Genomic DNA, 19001 nt, shown 5'->3' with positions numbered 1-19001 from the left:
AGTAAATGGTGTCCTCTCCGTGCAGAGGCTCTTTTTTGAGTGGGAGAAGTCACGTTTTGAAGCTCCTTTCAGAGTTATGGTCTTTTATTTTTTAAAAAAAGCAGAGGGGCAACTGGGCTAAGTCCTTCACATGGAGACCATCCTTCTCAAATTATCTGAAAGGAATAAATGAACCAAAACCAGGCCAGGTTCAGTCTGTAAAGCTAATCCATTGAAATAGAATCCCAAAAGTTATTTCAGTGTTTCAAGACTCCTACACACTCCTGTTCATTGAGTTATTGGTTTTGATGGATGCACACAAAGAAGAAAAAAATATTTGATGGTGGGTATTTTGGGTAGTTTTTCTTTCTGTTCTCTTGGGTGCCAAGAAAATATTTTATTTCAATAACTATCAAGGTGTGTCAGAATCTTTTTTCCCTTGGAGCAATAGTGATGTTGTCAAGCATTTCGAGTCAGACCTGCCCAGAAGTTTGGGTGGAGAGATATTCTGTGTAATACAGCATCTTCAGTGCTCCCTTGTGAGGTAGCCAGAGGTTGCTCCAAAGCCTGGGTGGAAGAACATCTGTGCCGTGTCTTTTTACAGGCATTGCCACTGGGGGGGAGGGAAAGGTACAGACACCTGGAGCATTATTGTCCCTTCCTTGGATTTAAGAAACTACAGATGAAATGGACTGGCTTCCTTACAGAACAGCTGCTGTGCTGTTTATTTTAATGGTAAGATGGATCTTCAGAACTTTTTTTTAAAATCAAAATATTCATTTTTCACAAAGGACTTTTGTTTTGAGGTGATTTCTAGGGTTGCATTCTGCTTAAATTAAATTAAAGATGGTGCAGGCATTTCTTACATTATTGGGTATTCTTAAATTGTGTATTGAAAATTTAGTTTTATTTTATTTAAGATGAATTTGGAGATAAAAAAGCTTTTGGGTGCAATCCTCTTTCTTACTAGAGTATAAATCCCTTTGCATTCAGGACGTATTTCTGAATGCATAAGCATGGTAACACGGTGCCACAGTTAGTCTAAATGGAATCAAAATCTGGATTTTAGTTTGAATTAAAAGGTTAAAATTTAATGATACAAATATCAGTACATTGTCATCTCTAGGTTGAACGTTGATTTCATTAGCATGGCCCTCTATCATATTAATGCTTTTGGTTCTAATGCTTCCTTTTCCTAACAAAAGGAAATAGAGTTGATGCTAAGACCTCACATGTGTAGAATTCATCTTAATGCTCAAGAATTCAATACTGAGAACCAGAAAGGGGCTGATCATCACCGATATTCCTCCATTCATAATTTCATACCTTTTCTGGTACTCACAATTTTAGTTATAAGGTTTAAGTATATAATACAATACTTCTGTGTTTCGTGTGTGTGCATGCGTGCGTGTGTGTATTCTTTTGATGTGAAATTATGTAACTCATTTCTATAACAAATAAAGCCAGCTCTGTTTGCTGTTTTTACTTCAGTAAAATCAAGCTCATCCAGACAGACAGCTGTCAAAAACAGTTGGCAAAAACTAACAAAAATTATTTGGTACAACAAACAGGTTTCTTTAAATCTGGAGAGTTGCTTACAGTTTGGAAATGAAATAGGATGAGGCTGTTCACCTAACAATCCACACTTCTACCAATCAGCTTGCATAACAACTGCCGCCTCAGTCAGTTTTACTTGCAGCAACCTGTCTTTTAGCACAAAATCCATTTTTAAAACCTTCTTAAAAAGCAATAGATCTACAGGCCTCAATCTAAACTGCTAAATTCATAGCACGAGTCCCACTAGTTTTGGTTATTTGCCAGCAAGTTTTGTTTGGGGGCCTTCTTTGGAAGGACTTTCAGTATGCTTCTAGTATTGTATTGAGAGGGAAGCTGGTCCTTATTTTTCAAAGAGAAAATGAATAAATGTATCAGGCATATTGAATCCCTTTAACATGCCTCACAGGTGAAATGATGTGATTATCAAAAGCTGATGCTACAAATATTTCAGAAGGACTTTGGAGGTTTCACATGAAGAAGTGGAATATAGAACTTTGCAATATCATATATAATTACATAGGTCACCACATAAAATACATTGAAATCTATTTACAATTGTTTGCCCTTGGAAGGAAGGAATATGCTTCTGAACATGTGAAATCCAAACGATTATATGCATGGAACATGCAACTATCAGTCTTATTCATAACAAATAATATTTAGGAGGGAGATGATACAATATTTCCCATCTCCAAATGTTTATTTCAAGAGACCAAATTATATAGTTGGGTTGGGTTTAGAGTATATGTATGGACTTGTTTTAAGAAGCAAAGTAGCACAATACTTTTGCCACCTGCCTAATGAAAACCTGTTTATTACTACCATCTATACTTCACTCAAAATGATTTGTAGTTTGTACCAGCGAAACACTTTTTCTTAATTAAAAATTAGTTTGGATTGCTTGGATATATAAATTTATGTTTCAGAAAATTTTAGAGATCTAAATAATTTTCTCCAAGTTTTTTGTGTTTCTTACTGCAATCATCATTTGTACACAAATCATTTAATGATTTGGCATACAAATGTTGGTTAGCCCATTATCCTCCAACCTGTTGCCTTACACTGTTAGGTGGCATGATGGGAGTTGTAGTCCAAGACATCTTGAGGGCATCAGACGTTCATTTACTGCAAGTTATGGTCCACCTGCAAGAGCATGTGATCTGTGGGTGGATTATTGTTTCAGTAAAGATTAACAATCTTAAGAAAAATGAGTTGTTTTCATGTAAACCTAAATATAAAACTGGTAAATTGTTATCAAAAGTCTTGTAGCAAAATCACTGGTTTGCCTCCTGATTCTTAAGTGTTTTAGGAATGCTTACTTTTTTTTCAACAACCAGCAAAATTAGTATCCATCAATAATAAGATGCTGACCCAAAGGCAAAACATCATGGATTTCCAAAAATGAATATTGACTGTGTCCATTCACTTGAAAAAAAATGTAGAGTTTACATCAGAGAAATATCAAACTCTAAAGAGAACACACATGAAAGTTTAGCTAGGTTTAGGGTCCTAGGAAATGCTCCAGAATGAAAGAATGCTAAACTGCTTTTGGGTCTTTTCCCCAAGCTACCTGAATAGCTGATAGGTAGATTAGGATTAGCAATTTTGTTCTTGTACTGCAAGCAATGGAAGTTTAGGGGGGAAAGGGCCTGGTAAGAAGAGATGCATTTCTCTATCTTTCTCTACCTTCCTTTAATAAGTATTTTTGATGAGTTGCAACCTGCAAAGTATTAAAACAAGAAAGAGCTTGCCAGCGTCTGAGTCTCTAACTAAAGTACAGAATTACTTTATCTACCATGCTGCTAAAGAATTTGGGAATTCATAGTCACCTGAAGAGACATTTGAAAATTATTAATACTATGATTTTAATGCACAGCCCACACCTGATTCATACATATTCATTATGTAAAATAAAAAACCTAAATTCTCTCACCAGTAAAGAACACACAAGCAAATTTCTATGCGAGATAAACTGTGATAAACTGTCTTTGTATTCTTTATGGTCTCTAACATAAAGAAAAGGCAAAGGTGCTCCCAAGTACTGTCGCTTGTATGAAGCTCATAAATGCTCATAAGATTGAGCATCCCCACCCATTGTAAAATACATGTTTAACCAGTTCAATGGCTCTCAGGTGAATAATTACAAGGGAGATGGAAATCCAGTTCCAGGTGTGTATCTAAATTAGGATACAGGTATGCACAAAGCCCTGCATTCATTCAGAGAGCTTCTAACTTGGATCACGTTCAATCAGTTTATGATCAAATTAGCAATATGGTGCAGTTAAACTATCAAAATGTACTTCTCTCTGTCTCTCTTTCTCTCTCTCTCTCTCTCTCACACACACACACATTGTAATCCTACTTAAATTTAAAGATTAAAGGAGCCTGGTGATTTTACAGAAGCATTCACATTGGGGTTTGATCACAGTGTTTTGACAGTCATTTTTTCGATGTAGCCTACTGCCCTACTTTGCTTAGCTTAGCTTTTGATACAATCCTCTTCTCTGGGAATACATTTTAAGGACCTTATTTCTAAGCAAATAAGTCAAAGACAGTTAATGCAAGCTTAGGTTCTTTTTGGTGAGAATTTGAATATTTAATACTATTTATCTTTGAAGACATTACTGCCTGGTAGTTGATGGCAGATTTATAGAACTCTGGATATCATTTAATAAAAGAAAGAAAGAAAGATCTAATCTTGTATAGTGGGAGTGTTAGCTCAGGAATCAAATACCTAGTCCAAACTGCTGATACAACTGCATACTACAATGACACAATGATGACTAATAGCATAATGTGCTCAAATATCCAGCTTTGTTCACAGCAATATTCTGCTTATCTTCAAAGGGAGCAGACTCAACTCCTAGAATGAACAGCACTGGGAAAGGGAACAGATCAAGAATTAAGGGCATGTTCAGTCATTTGAATGCAATAGGTGGAGTAGGGAGTATTTCATAATTGCATATAATATTGCTTTGGCAAGAACCACGGTGAATTAATTCCTGTTTGCAGTTGGCTTTGAAGCTGAAGTTTCAAAGCAGCATGCTAAAGTTCGGGAACTGAGGATTCTCTCATTTACAATATTTTCATCTTGAACAAATGCTCATGACTTGGCCCTGATAATTATCAACAAATCAACATATTTATAAGACAAAGTGATCAAAGTTGAAGGCCAATGGAGCTTATTCTTATTCTGTTTTTAGACTTGTAGCCCATATAAGGACAGATAAAGAATGGGATTTTAAATGTCAATAACTTCAGATGATTACTGCTGGTATTAAGGAATGCAATACAATTTAGCTTCAATTATTATTATTATTTTGGTATATCATGGAGAATTAATCTTTGGTTTTGCTAATGTAAATGGGTTACATACATCTTTTCTGGTTACCCAAAAACAAACATGTTCTGTCTAGCACTAGAGCAAAAACTGAGTACAGTCAGATTTTCTGTTTTTAAAAGGATCAGGGAGATTAACCATTCCTTCTCAGTTCCAGGAGAAGCCATGTGGCTCTCAAAAAAGGTAAGGCAGGAATCAAGGCCCCGCCCTTTCTCTCATGTGTTGCCACATGTAAAAAGTGATGGGGCTTTGATGGCATAGTCACCCTGCCAGTTTGACTTTTTTTGGTGCTCCTGCAGACACCACATCTAATTCTACAATTAAATATGTTATCTGATAGGTGCAACATTCCTTTCTAAGGCTGGATTCATCTGCTCCAATTGACAAAAATTAACATTTGCTCCTAATAAGGCTGCTAACTGAGATTCCAACTTTAATTTCATATACTGAATTAGGTAAATCATTTAATTACTCTTGAGAATTGTTGACTGATTTATCATTTTGATAAGTTGTGTATTCTTTTCAACTCTGTGCCATAGAAATCTTAGGGAAATCAGTAATTCTACACAGAAGAGGTGAGCAGCCCAAAGAAATATTTGTGTTAATTGGCTTTCCTTTTTCAAACTATAAGAAACTAAAGTTTGCATGCTTGGACTTTGGGAGAGGACCTTGGACCTCTCAGTGAAAACAGCAGTTAGTTTCTAGGGAATTACTTTCCCAGTTATTACATGTTGGATTCCCTGCTATCTTTTACAGTATTTGCTTGAATAATTTATATTGTTCTGGACAAAAGCATGAGCAATTTATTGTGGCACATCAAAACTATGATAAAGCTATACATAGCTCTTAGTTTTGTTGGACATAAAATGCATACTTTAAACCATTACTGGTACAAATGAAAATATCATAACAAACACAAAACATATCCATTGTACTTAGTCCTTCTCTTCTGATGAAGAGGACAAGGCATCATGAAGTTCTTTTGTGCAAATCTTATTTAAACATATCTGAAGGGGCTTCATGCACTTCCTATTTATTCTAATAAATAATGCCAAAATTACTCAGTACAAAATCTGGTACTATTACTGTATCCTAAAATATTTCAGTTCAAAAGTTATGCTCAACAGGATTGCTAGGAATGTTTCCTTTCCAATGATAAATGTTATACTGTACTTATTAATACCTAATGCCAAAGAATGTATGTCACTCTAATATTATATGAAAGGACATGATAGGATTTGTGAGCAAGTATTAAGAGAATAAGAGAATTATCTTAGGATCTGCAAGTTTAACAAGATCCTCAGCCAATTCTCCAATTCCCCTATAAACTATTTATGATGACAAAGATTGAGAATATGGTTTGATGTATCCCAAACAGAAAACATGTGCCCATGTGGTATTACTGCATTTGAAGCCCTATTCACATGTCTCTTAATAGCAAGATCTTGATTCCATAGCAATTGCAGGGAAGAAAAGTTAGACATATCTTACTGTGTGTCATATAATAGGGTATCTAGGACTGATTTCCCCCCTTCCCTGCAGTTGCACAGCTGATATGGAATGAAAGTCAGGATGTATACCTGTCATTAGGAGCTATGTAAGCAGGTCCTAAGTAAACATTCACCACCCACCACACCCTGAATTAAGCTCTGACGAATTCCCAGAGGAGTAGGCTTTGGGGAATCCACCGTAGCTTAGCAATTGAAGTCAGACTGGTATGAAATGGTCAATCACAATATCCTTACTGATCAGCATAATGGAAATCAGGTGGGCCCAGTTTTCTTCTCCCCCCAATGATTTAGCAGACAAATTGGTTGGATATATATTTTCTGAATTTCTTTTGAAGGAGAAGAAATTCATCAGTGTTTTCTCAAAATCAGGATTTCCCTGTAAGAATGGAATAAGCCTTTCTCTTCACCCTGTGGTGAGATGGCAGCCAATAAATTGAATAAATAAATACATTTTAAAAGTGCAATGGAAGAAGTTCTCTTGTGAATTCTTCCTTTTGGGTTTAACTTAAATGTAGAAAACCAGAAAGACTGCAGAGTAAACAGAAGGAGAACTGTCCAGAGAAAGACACAATATAGACATATACCTGCTCTTGGCTATCATGGAACTAAACAAATATATCAACACTTCCTATTTGAATTTGTCCCGAATTCTCTTCTGCTTTGAAATAACTTATAAAGCAAATTGACTTTCATTGAATTGAAAATTGCTGTTGGGAAGTGAGGGATTTTCCTGCCTGCAACAAAAAGCAGTAAGCAGACTGGTACTTACTGTTCCTCCTATCAAATATTATGTATCCACTATTTCACCTCTCCAAACCTTCAGCAGCAATATAAAAGCTACCCATTATTGCTTTTCCTGTTGCCCATTTGATATACTGACAACAAGGAGAGACCATAGCCAGTCTACCCCGAGTTCCTACAGCAATAAAAATCCCATCAGAATTCCAAAAGAAAGAAAAGATCAGAAAACAGCCTGAAATTTGGCTCCTAAATTCTGCAGGGAAATGGAAAACCAGCAAAACTCTTTTGAGTTTGGGAGGAAAAGGCAAAGTCATCAAAGGAAGAATTTCCTTACAGGAGTTGAACCTCAAAAGGTGGGAAAATGAGTAAGGCAATAAATAGTTCCTTCCACTACACAAAGGAAGGCAGACCATTAAAAAAAAAATCCTTATGTCAGCAGTAATTTTAATTACACAGCAGTTGAACCAGGAATTAGTAATCTCAGCTCTCTAATACTGCTGATCTCCTAGGAACTCAGTTGCCAAAAGTGGTTTCAAACTGGTTCGGAACTCTTGAGTAGCAAGATCTTTTTCAATCTGTAAAGAAATAAAAAAAACTACTCAGTATGCACATATCTAAGTTTGCAGTTCTAGGAACCATCCATATCATTGGACATAAAAAAGTGCTGTGGAATTACAATCAATAACTTTATCATGGGGAGGTGATGCAAAGCCATAATAAGCACATTGGAAAAACAAATGCTTCTTTAGCTTTAGCTACACCCTTCTGAACAAGAACAGCTCTTCCTTTGTTCTTTCTTGTCTCATAAAACATGCCTGAGTGTGAAAAACTTTCTTCAGTGCTGCTGTATTTGAAAACTATTATCTTTAGCACTTGCAAACCACCAGGCCTTTCCATCATTTCAGATAACATGGGAGGCACTTTATAATCTTTTCTTTGCTATTAGCTGAAAAAAGACTGTTAATGACTAATAACTAAATAATTAATATTATGATTTTTGCAAAATAACCTGAAAGGTTTAAATAGCAAGGAGAGTTTAATCTTATCTCATTGAACAAATAAAGTTGTTCAGGCCATCACTTCATATAAAATACACTGAAAATATATATAGTCAAATGTGTTTCAGGAAGTTTAGTCTCCTGTTTTAAAATATTTTGGGGCAAGTGATAGTCAATACCGCCTTGCACTTCTCTAAGTTTGTGAGGACAGCATTGTTATACAATTAAAGATTTGTATCCTTAAGAATGTGATGTATTCAAGACTGTTTGGTTAAAATGTCAATCTTCTTGAAGACATTTCATCACCAAACGACATCAAGGGACTTTTAGCATGGACTTTACCTTTTGACACTGATGATGTTATCTAGTTTGGTAATGAAATGTCTACAAGAAAATTCAGCCAAATTCAGAGAGCACCAAGAACCCACAGTTCAACCCTAAGCTACAAATATTCTCTTCCATTGGTGATACTTATGGCTAGAACTGGGTTTACTGTCAACTCCAGGACACCAGGGACATACGTCTTTCCTTAATTTCTAGATAAAAAAGGTTATTTTCTCTGGCAGGGTTTGCTTCCCAGTAGTAAGAACTGATTCGATTACATTACATCTGGATCAATTTTCTAGAATTCCCCCCAGAATAACCAAATTATGTGGCCACTCTTTCTACATGACAATTGTCAATAAATCTTTCCATAAAGCAAGTAAAATTATAACTATCTAAACTTAAATACTTAAATTTACTATTTTTTTCAATTTTAATGTATATTTTTGAAAAAATGGTTACTGAGAAAGTTTGGGAGATTCTTTTGGCAATTGTTCATTTTATGATCATCACATTCACAAAAGAGTTAAACTGTTCTGCGGCTATCAAGTACATGGCTTTTGATATAACAGGTTCAAGATGCAACACAGGTTCCTCTCCTGGAAAACATACAATCTAAAATTTATTATAGGAGAAACTACAGCATAACGTAAAAAAAAAATTGTAATATACCTTTTTTTCTTCCTGCTGTTTAAATAACATTGCTTCATAGCTGCCAATTTAATTGAATTGGACAAAATATTTCAATTCTTTGTTAAAACAAAACCATAAGCATAACCAGATGCATGAATACAAGTTTTGTTTGCTCCTGCAGTTCAAGCACACTTTGAATAGTGTATAAATTTAAGATTTAAAAGAGTTAAAATCATTTCATATACTGTAGCCTCTCGGTTCACATCAATGCTGAAATAACTATGTTGTCATTATGCCAAAATAAATATTATGTAACTGATAGAAAATAATTTTGCTTTCTTCTCATGTGCAATTTGTTTTTCTTTTTCTTTATTTAAGTCCCTCATGGCCCCTTGGGGAGCCGGTATAGTTTAGTGGTTAAAAGTGCTAAATTAAGAATACAGAGATCCAGGTTCTAATGCTTCCCAACACGGAGACAGGTCCCCCAACCATTCCCTCTTAGCATCAGGCTCTGTGATAAGACCGTCAATAAGCTTCACTATATGAACTTGATGAGCCCAAACAACAATCTTATTGTTGTGTTGTAAATTGTCGTATTTTGTATTATATATAATACAATTATATTACATATAATTATATAATGCAATTTGAGGACCCAGTTGTGGGGGCAATAAGCTGACTTTGTATAAATATACAAAAAGGATGAAGGCTATTGCTGACCACACTGTAAGCCGCCCTGAGTCTCCGGAGAAGGGCGGCATATAAATCAAAAAAAAAATTAAAAAAAAAAACTTCCAGGGGGAAGGTGTAGCTCTAGAGAAGTCTCCATACATACATACATACCCAAACTGCTTTGTCTTTTACTTCATTTTAAAACATTTCTATATCATTTAACAAGCTGTCCATCTACAGACAATGTTCAACCTATAAATATATTTTCTATAATATTTATTTTCTACAAAATAAAACAAATTAGTAATACAAATATTAAAATATATAAAACAAGCCAGCAGACAGAAATATTGGAATAGCGCATCATGAATCAGAATGAGTTCAGTCTTCACCTAAACTGAAATGAAGTTCACACATATCTTATGCTTCTATAGACACACCCAGATTTTGGGTGTTATGGGAAGAATCATCTTGAAAGTCCTCATATTTTGGGAGCGGTTGTCATTCCAGAAGCCTTAAGACACAGAAAAATGCCCATGTTCTCCTTTACATGTGGAGCAAAATTACAATTGAATATTTATTGCAAAGGCATGATAGCAACATTTGTTGAAAGTAGAGTAGTATAAAGACCATGTAATATTCCAAGAATCATAGATTTCAATTTTTAAAGCAAATGTCTAAACCTTGTGTCAACAATCATTTGGTGAAGAAGCAACATTCCTACCAAACTTTACAGAATGTGTACACTTGCTTTCTTTTCCCCTTCTTTGTCTTGAAATTGCTAGACTTTATCCTACAAGGTAGGAATTTTTATCAGACATTTGAATTATACATGTAATGGAAGCTATCTATTTATAAGAGGCATAACTTCTTTGTGTTCTATCTAAAATTATTGAGGTATGTTATCATTTCTGCTTGAAGTTTACTTATCTGGTGAGAATATCTGCTCTACTGAAACTTTAAAAGCGCCTAAACTAAAAGCTTTAATTAAAACCAAAAATGGCAGCATTCCAGGTTTTGTAAAGTTTTTTGTATGTGTATGAGAGAGAGAGAGAAACTAGCCTGCTGCTGATGCTTTTGAGTTTTAGGATGGTTAAAATATTACATTTTAAAATAAAATCAAGCTTCATTTTATCAATTTGAAGTTTTTTAAGTCATATTTGTTGAAACTAAAAGTGGGATACTCATGATGCTCTGAATGTTATGGAACCATCTTCTACCAACATTGCCAACAGTTAGGGGTAAGTGGAGGTAAACTTAAATGTGGGTCATTTGGCAACAAAAGAAAGTGAGAGATATGCTAATTTAAACTGAAGGAACCACTAATTCAAAGAAAAAGTAGAGTTGTGTTGTGAGAAAAGAGAAATACATGGAACCATTTTCTGCATTATGATCTTATGCAATATGATTCTTTTTTTCTTCTTCTCCAGATATTTCAGCTATTTAAAGATGTACACGTCAGAGTTAATGAGACCATTATGCTTATTTTGTTCTTATTTTGTTTCTTTTCCAGGTGTCTCTGGATTTCAGCATCGGTTCTTTTCATGTTGAGGTAACAATCACTTCAATTCATTTTCTAGTAATGTGTACAATATAAATCTAATTGAGACTTGCTATAAAAATACTATTTATTGTAAATCAATATGCAAGACTCAGCCTTCCTTATTGCTTGAGCTTTTGATAGCCACAGGGAAAGCATTCCAAGTATATGACCTTATTTTCACACATGTTCCTCCTCTGCCTCCCTCAGGATCCTAGCCTGGAGTCACCAGTCTTCTCAGTGGCCCACTGCTCTGTGTCTTGAGATAGCATGGCCCTCTGATTCAAATTCTCATATTAACAGAGAAGCCATTCTGATGATAGTTCTTTCCCAGTTTACAGCTTCCTAGGATTACACCATTCCACTTAAAATGTCTGGTTATCGGGAAATATTCTGTGAAGTTAAAAGAGTAACGAAGAGCTTCTTGTTCAAGCAAAAAGCAACTGATAATGTGCAGCTAGCCTATTCTAGTTTGGATTTTAAACAGGGGTGAAATGCTCCCGTTTCAGACCGGATCACCCAATCTGGTAGCGATGGCAGCGGGTGGTTCGGAGAACCGGTAGCAAAAATCCCTGCCCCCCCCCCCCATGCCCAGCTAAGTCACGCGATCATCAGAGGCTTTTTGTTTACTTTTAAAAGCATTTTTTCTACAACCTCTTCGGCCGAAGAGGTTGTTTAAAAAATGCTTTTAAAAGACTCTGATGATCCCAGCTGAGTTGCCTGATTGTCAGAGGCTTTTTTTTTCCTTTTTTCTTTTAAAAGGTAAAACACAGTCTCTGACAATCACAGCTGAGCAGCACTATTATCAGAGGCAATGCTTTTAAAAGTAAAGAAAAAGATTGTGCATCACAGCTGATCACCACCCCCCTCACGCGCTCTTCTACTTACCGCATACCTCCTTTTGGTGTGGACTGCATGTGCACACCTCACATTTGGTGTGTGGTGCACACTGCGCATGCACAGCCAGTGAACCAATAGTAAACCGGTTCAGATTTCACCACTGATTTTAAATGTATTATTACATACTTGTGATGTCATTTAGTTAGTCCAATAATATTGGTGTGTTCTTTATTCAAGGTAAAAGAATGGAATGAAAAAGGAATAGAGAGATGGAAATCCCATCGGAGGCAGAAACGAGAATGGATTAAATTTGCTGCTGCCTGTAGGGAAGGAGAAGATAATTCAAAAAGAAACCCAATTGCAAGAGTAAGTTCCAAACATTTTATATAGATAAAATTCAAATAGTTGCAAAAAGGTAAGCAAACAAAAGCAACATATTGGCTAAGGGAATTTCCAGACCAATAGGTTTTTATTCTGCAATTATTCTGTCTCATCACTGGAGTTATATGTAGAGCTCAAATATTTTCCATAGGTAAGCTTGCTATTTTCTCTACCAATTTTACTATCTTCTCTTTCCGTGCTTTTCCTCACAAAAATGGGGGACGAGATGAAATACACAATCATTTTTGTTTTGGAGCACTAGGAATATGTGTATATAAAGATTCTGCATATTGCCCTAGCTAAAAATTGAGCTACATTTTTCACTTGCATTCTGTCAAATGAAAGTTACAGGTTTGTCAAATATTAGGTCTCATTTAATATGCCATGTTAGTAGGAGCACCATACTTATTTTATGCCAGATAAATATATTAATGTATGGGAGGAATATTAAGGAATTATTAATATCTGGTTTTATGAATTGTTTTTCTTGTCTCCCTTTCCAATCCTTACATGTATAAAATGAATTTTATTGCACTGTTTATAGACTGCAATTTTTTTAGAAATAAAAATATTATGTAAAAAAAGATTCTGCCATAGATCTTGCTGGACACATAACTTCTTTATTAGATTTTACAGTAGTAGAAAAAATTGCACAGTATTTGTTTCACCTACATAAAAAAAAATCAAGTTTTTTTTTTAAAAAGAACATTTAAAAATGGTATCTACTATTACCAATACCAAATTGGTAATGTTAGCTGGACTCAGCACTGGAATATGTATCATTATAATAATTAAGTGATGCTAAATAATACCATTCCCCTGATTTTCATTTACTAAGTTTTCACATAAAAACTGAAATCTGAAAAATATCTAAATCAGTGAGAAACAACCATTTAAAACTACTTTAACAAACATTTTTTTCTCCAAGAGTTCCACAATAAGAGATAAATACAATAGATTGCCACTAAACTATTTAACACATACATCCCACTGAGTCTATTAGCTGAAAAGTTCTTAGTGCTTATACTTGGGGCCTCTCCCAAGTCTAAAAACCAGAAAAGATGTTTTGGATTTTCCTGCCCAAATCCCAGGGATATAGAACAAAATTTGTTACAATCCTAAACACAAGGGGCTAAATATGGAACTATGTAGTTTTTCATATTGGGAAGGCTTTCATTTCTATATAGAACTAAGGAAGACAAATGCATAATTATAAAAAGGAGTTGAGAAAAGGGTCATATTGCAAAAACAAGTGGACCCAATAATCACACACAAGAATTCCAGACAAAATCAATACACTCAGCCTAATTATTCTAGTTTCTTTGTGGCTTAATCAAGGAGGATTTCAGCACATGTTCATCACCAAGAAAAAAGAGAGAAATGAACTGGGCTTCCAGCTTGAAGTTTCATAAGCAGGGCCTTATTCTTATGCTCCTGTCTTTCCTTTGTGATCTTTCCTTAGATCTACAGAACTGAAGGATGAGTAAAAACCAGTCTTCTTGGGAAAGCTGTTACTTTGCTCTATTAAGGACCACACTCATTTTTTGATAACCTGGATCAACCAAACAAATAAGAAGTTATTTAAATTAAAGCCACCTTTTAATGACCTGCACCTATCCAGGCCTCTCAAAATGGTGTCAGTTATCAGATGCCTTAAGAATTCTACTGAGCCATACCAGAACTAGAAGTTTATCACATTATTTAAGGTTAAAACAAATTAAAGACTGCAATATTTTTGGTTTTGTTTTCTAAAACAGATCCGATCAGATTGTGAAAAAACGCAGCCAATTATATATAAAATAAGTGGAGTAGGAATTGATCAACATCCCGTGGGAGTATTTGTCATCAACCAGAAGACTGGTGAAATTAATATAACAAAAATAGTAGATCGAGAAGAAACTCCAATGTTTGTGGTAAGGAATATTGGCAAAACAGTTCTTTACCTGTTACGGTTTATGATTACAGTATCTAAATAATGGTTACTCACTTCTGTATAAAAGGTTATTTCCTGAGACCACTTGATATTTTAAGCATGTTTGTTAAGACTCCAAAAATATGTCTTTGCAGCAACTGGTAACAACTTCTAAATTTCCCTTTTCATGGAAACGTTGGCCTTTTTAATGGGATTTCATTTTTCAGTTTTAGAATAAGAATTTGAGCTATACATCTTTCTAGAATGTTGTTGGTTTTTAATATAAAATTGGGGTGCTTTTGTTGGATAGTTGGTATAAATCTTTTTTATTTTTCATTCTCTTGCTTTTACTCTTATATTAGTTACTATGGTTATATTTATCACCGTTAGCCATCTGGAATATGAGAAAAGTCAAAGAACATTTTGTAATTAGGTCGAAGATGACCTAATTCTTGCAATATGGGATGAAGCTTCTTTCACTCTTGAAAGTGTTTTGATTACTTTGTAGACCTTTTGAATAAAGCTTTTTATCTTTTTTTAACGTGTTAATTTAGATTCACTGTCACGCTATAAATGTTATGACTGGAAAATCAGTAGAAACATCTCTTAATCTTCGTGTTCGGGTTCTGGATATAAATGACAATCCACCAATATTTACACAACACATGTTCTCAGGGTCAATAATAGAAAGCAGCATGGAGAGTAAGTATTTTCTAAATAAATGCACCCCTCCCAGAATAGTAGCCAATATGTATGGTTACATGTATCATTTTGTCAGCTGTATAATTTCTAATTTCTGGAAAATGTGCATATGAATGCAGCAGTATCTTTCTTGGAAGTAAGGCATTAATTTAATAGCATTTGGGAAGAAGCACAGGATAGTGCCCTGGCTCCCATTTTTGTCACTAGAAAAATTAAGTTTGGGGTTTAATTCTCCCATATTGAACACATTGGCATTTGTGTCACTACTCATAAAAGTTTCACTTTGAAAACTGAAAAATTGAGTTTTTCTTTTTTCAGCTAAAAAAGAATTTATCATTCGCTTGATGATAAATAAATAATGAAGCACAATTTCAAGATATGCTATCTTGGTCAGTGAATAAATAATAGTTGAATTTGTAACAGTAAGTCACATTTTTCCACTGTGATGAGTACATGAGTTGTATAACCTGTTTATGGTTCCCTGGCTTATTCTTGATCACATTTGATATATTTTTCAACTCGTTGATTAATCTACAGTGGAGTATACAAGTAGTCCTTGACTTATGACCATAATTGAGCCCAAAATTTATGTTGCTAAGCGAGACATTTGTTAAGTGAGTTTTGCCTCATTTTACAACTTTTCTTGCCACAGTTGTTAAGTTAATAACCCAGTTGATAAGTGAATCTGGCTTCCACATTGACTTGCCAAAAGGTCGCAAAAGTGTTCACATAATATGGGAACACTGAAACTGTCATAAATATGAATCAGTTGCCAAGCTTCCAAATTTTGGTCATGTGACCATGAGGTTACTGCAATAGTCATAAGGGTGAAAAATTGTCATAAGTCACTTTTTTCAGTGACACTGTAACTTCAAACAGTCACTAAATGAACTGTTGTAAATTGAGGACTAGCTGTATAGTCAGCGTTCTAGCTGTCCACCAAAAACATCTAGGGCCTAAGAGGGCCTCACCTTCTATGACATCTGCCACCAAGAAATTGAGATTATGTCAAAAATATCTGAAGCTTTTGCCCCCTTTTGTCTTTTCCTCCCTTCCAGATACATTTGTAATGAAAATAACTGCTACAGATGCTGATGAGCCAAATAATTTAAATTCCAAAATTGCCTACAAGATTGAAAGCCAGAGTCCTGCAGGCCCATTATTGTTTATCTTGAACACAGAGAATGGAGAACTTCACATTGCAAAAGCTCTTGATAGAGAGGTAAAAACAAAACAGAAAAGCCTTTTACAGAAAAATATTGTTGGGAAAACAGAACATTCTGTGGCCGGGATGTTGATGGAAATGGCATGGGGTGGTGGGTGGATGGATATGTTTCATTGGGACCTCAATATTATTTATTGTTTTCTTTAGTGTTCTGCATTTTTGTTCTATTCACTATCTAGAGTTTCTTCTGATGGCAAGGCAGCTATGTAGATTTGTTAAATAAATGAATATTTTCAAAAAAAAACTTAAGTGAATGCTTTCAAAATATGTTAAAAATTAAAATCATTCATAAAATCAATACAGTAAATATTCATTCAAAATAAACAAATACTTATGTTGAAAATAAGTGAGATTTCTGGAAATTCAATAAAAGCCGCAAGCAAAGTGCATGTCATGAAAATGACTAAGAAAAAGACAGAAATTTCTCAATTTTTCAATGAACTTCAGGACCACTGACCAGGATATCTTTCTGGACCAACTCCAGGGGTTGGGAGTGGGTGGCACTGTATTGTATTGATCCAGCTAGTTTTAGTTAGTGTTGAAAGAGATCCGGCCCTTGGCCTCCACTCTCTGGATTCCCCTGGGACTTGGTACTCTTTCCACTCCTGTTTAACATGTACATGAAGCCTCTGAGCAAAGTCATCCATAGCTACGTGGTGAGATATCATCAATAGGCATGTTCAGGTCCAGCAAACTAAGTAATACTGTTGATTTCCTGTCCTGGTGTCAGGAGACAGTGGGCGTTTGGATGGGGAACAATCCAGAAGCTACAGCTGGTGTAAAATGCAGCAGTGTGGACAATTATATGGGCTCCTCGATCAGTGTTTGTTACACCATTGCTCCACTAGCTATATTGGTTGCCGATTTGTTTCTGAATTTAATTCAAAGTTTTAAACTTTAAACCTCTACATAGTATAGGCCAGGTTATTTAAGAGGCCACCTCTCCTTCCATCCCATCAGATCTTGCAGGAGCAACATGATATGGGTCCTGTGTACTAAGGAATATCATCTGACAGGACCCTGGAGCTGGCTCTTTTCTGTCACAGCACCCATCCTTTAGCAAATCATTCCCTTGAAATTACACCAGCCTGCTGGCCTCTCAAAAGGCCTTTAAAACAGATTTTATCATTATGCCTGGGGAATCTGATGAGGGCACTGGGCCTTTATTATTCCACTAGTAATTGTATGCATTGCATTCTCCCATATATTATGGTTTATGGTTTTAATTTGTTTTAATATTTTTTTATTTTAGTTATTTCTTTTTACTTAATTGTGTGAGCCACCCAGCATCATGTGAGATGGCCAATCATATAAATTGAGTAAGCAAGCAAAGTGGGGGAGATTCTGATTATTTCCAACATGGTAATCCAGGGCTTCCTAATTTAGTAATAAATTTTATTAGTGCACTGCGTTTAAGCCAAACAAGTATTTCAATGAAAGACCAAAGAAGATATATGTGTACAATATAAATGGAATATACATATTCCAAAATATAAAGTAAAATCCATATTGTATAAAATTAAAAAGCTCTGGATCAGACCAATGTTCTTTATTATTTATGTGATTTTTAAAACATTTGTCACATTGTTCCCTCGTCTGTTCTTCTCCTCCATATTTTCTTTAGGAACAAAGTCAATATACTCTGGTTGTCAAAGCCTCAGACAGAAATGGAGGGCCGGATGGAATATCATCAGAATGTTTGTGTCAGGTTAAAGTTCAGGATGTGAATGATAATTTTCCTACTCTTTCACAAAGCTCGGTAAGTTTACTGATAGCTAATATGATCCATCATTATTTTCATTTCAGTCTGAAAATTCTCGATTTTACCATTGTTCTTTCATATTCACTCACTGCAGTGGACAATTAGTGGAAATCAATAGATCCACTTCCAGAAAAGGAGTAGTTTTAGATTCATTGGATCCCAAAGCCAGGTCCCCCATATCTTTCTTGTGCAATATTTATTTGTTTGTTTGTTTGTTTAGACTTATATGCCGCCCTTTCTCCGAGAGGACTCAGGGCGGCTCACAACAATAAAACAGAAAAATAAAACAAAAACTCTGGGTTAAAAGTTACACATTAAATCCCTAAAATCAATTAAAATCCATTTTAACACCCCCATCAGTCAAGGCCGGCCAGGCGAAACAGCCAGTCCCATCAGTCAAGGCCAGCCAGGCGAAATGCCAATATCCTGTTTTCAGTCTCTCCCCCAGCTACCACTGGGGGCAAAGTTATGACAACACTTCCTAATCACTTCATTACTTCCTAATCACTTTCAGGACCATTATGTCATCCTAGCTCCTTCCCTAAGCAATAGAAGGAGATGTTGTGATTGAATTATATGTAAACATCAAGATGGAAAGTATTTCTGCATTCTCTAATAACCTCTAGGGATCAGAAATAAGATCAGAAATAAGGAATGGATTTTCATGCCTTTGGAAGTCCAGGAAGGAACGGATATATATTTGGTCCACATAGTTACTCTTTCCTTTCCAAAGGAAAGAGAATAATTTGAGATCTTGATTCAAGATCTTAAAATTTTCCTAAAGCCAAAAAATGTAATAATGCAGTATTGGCTAAGGTTTCAGAATCAAACCAGATAAACCGACAACTTCTTAGACCAAAGTCTGTGGCTTAAAATTTTAGAAC

General features: G+C 35.2%; 1 protein-coding gene across 1 annotated transcript in view; it reads left to right on the top strand.

Moving 5' to 3' along the window:
• The first annotated feature begins 524 nt into the window (after positions 1-524).
• The window catches only part of LOC139315849 (desmoglein-4-like), a 31737-nt gene continuing 13260 nt past the window's right edge, over positions 525-19001 (top strand). The window contains exons 1-7 of the mRNA XM_070942330.1: positions 525-714; positions 11269-11307; positions 12373-12501; positions 14274-14429; positions 14983-15130; positions 16189-16352; positions 17980-18114. Of these exons, the coding sequence (XP_070798431.1) occupies positions 667-714; positions 11269-11307; positions 12373-12501; positions 14274-14429; positions 14983-15130; positions 16189-16352; positions 17980-18114 (819 nt within the window). The 5' untranslated portion in view covers positions 525-666. The remainder of the gene's footprint in view (positions 715-11268; positions 11308-12372; positions 12502-14273; positions 14430-14982; positions 15131-16188; positions 16353-17979; positions 18115-19001) is intronic.

Source organism: Pituophis catenifer, unplaced genomic scaffold (assembly GCF_029215685.1).
Source record: "Pituophis catenifer annectens isolate HBS135680 unplaced genomic scaffold, rPitCat1.0.hap2 SCAF_3, whole genome shotgun sequence".
Lineage (NCBI taxonomy): Eukaryota > Metazoa > Chordata > Lepidosauria > Squamata > Colubridae > Pituophis > Pituophis catenifer.
Note: the sequence above shows the minus strand (reverse complement) of the source record. Positions and strands in the feature narration are given on the sequence as shown.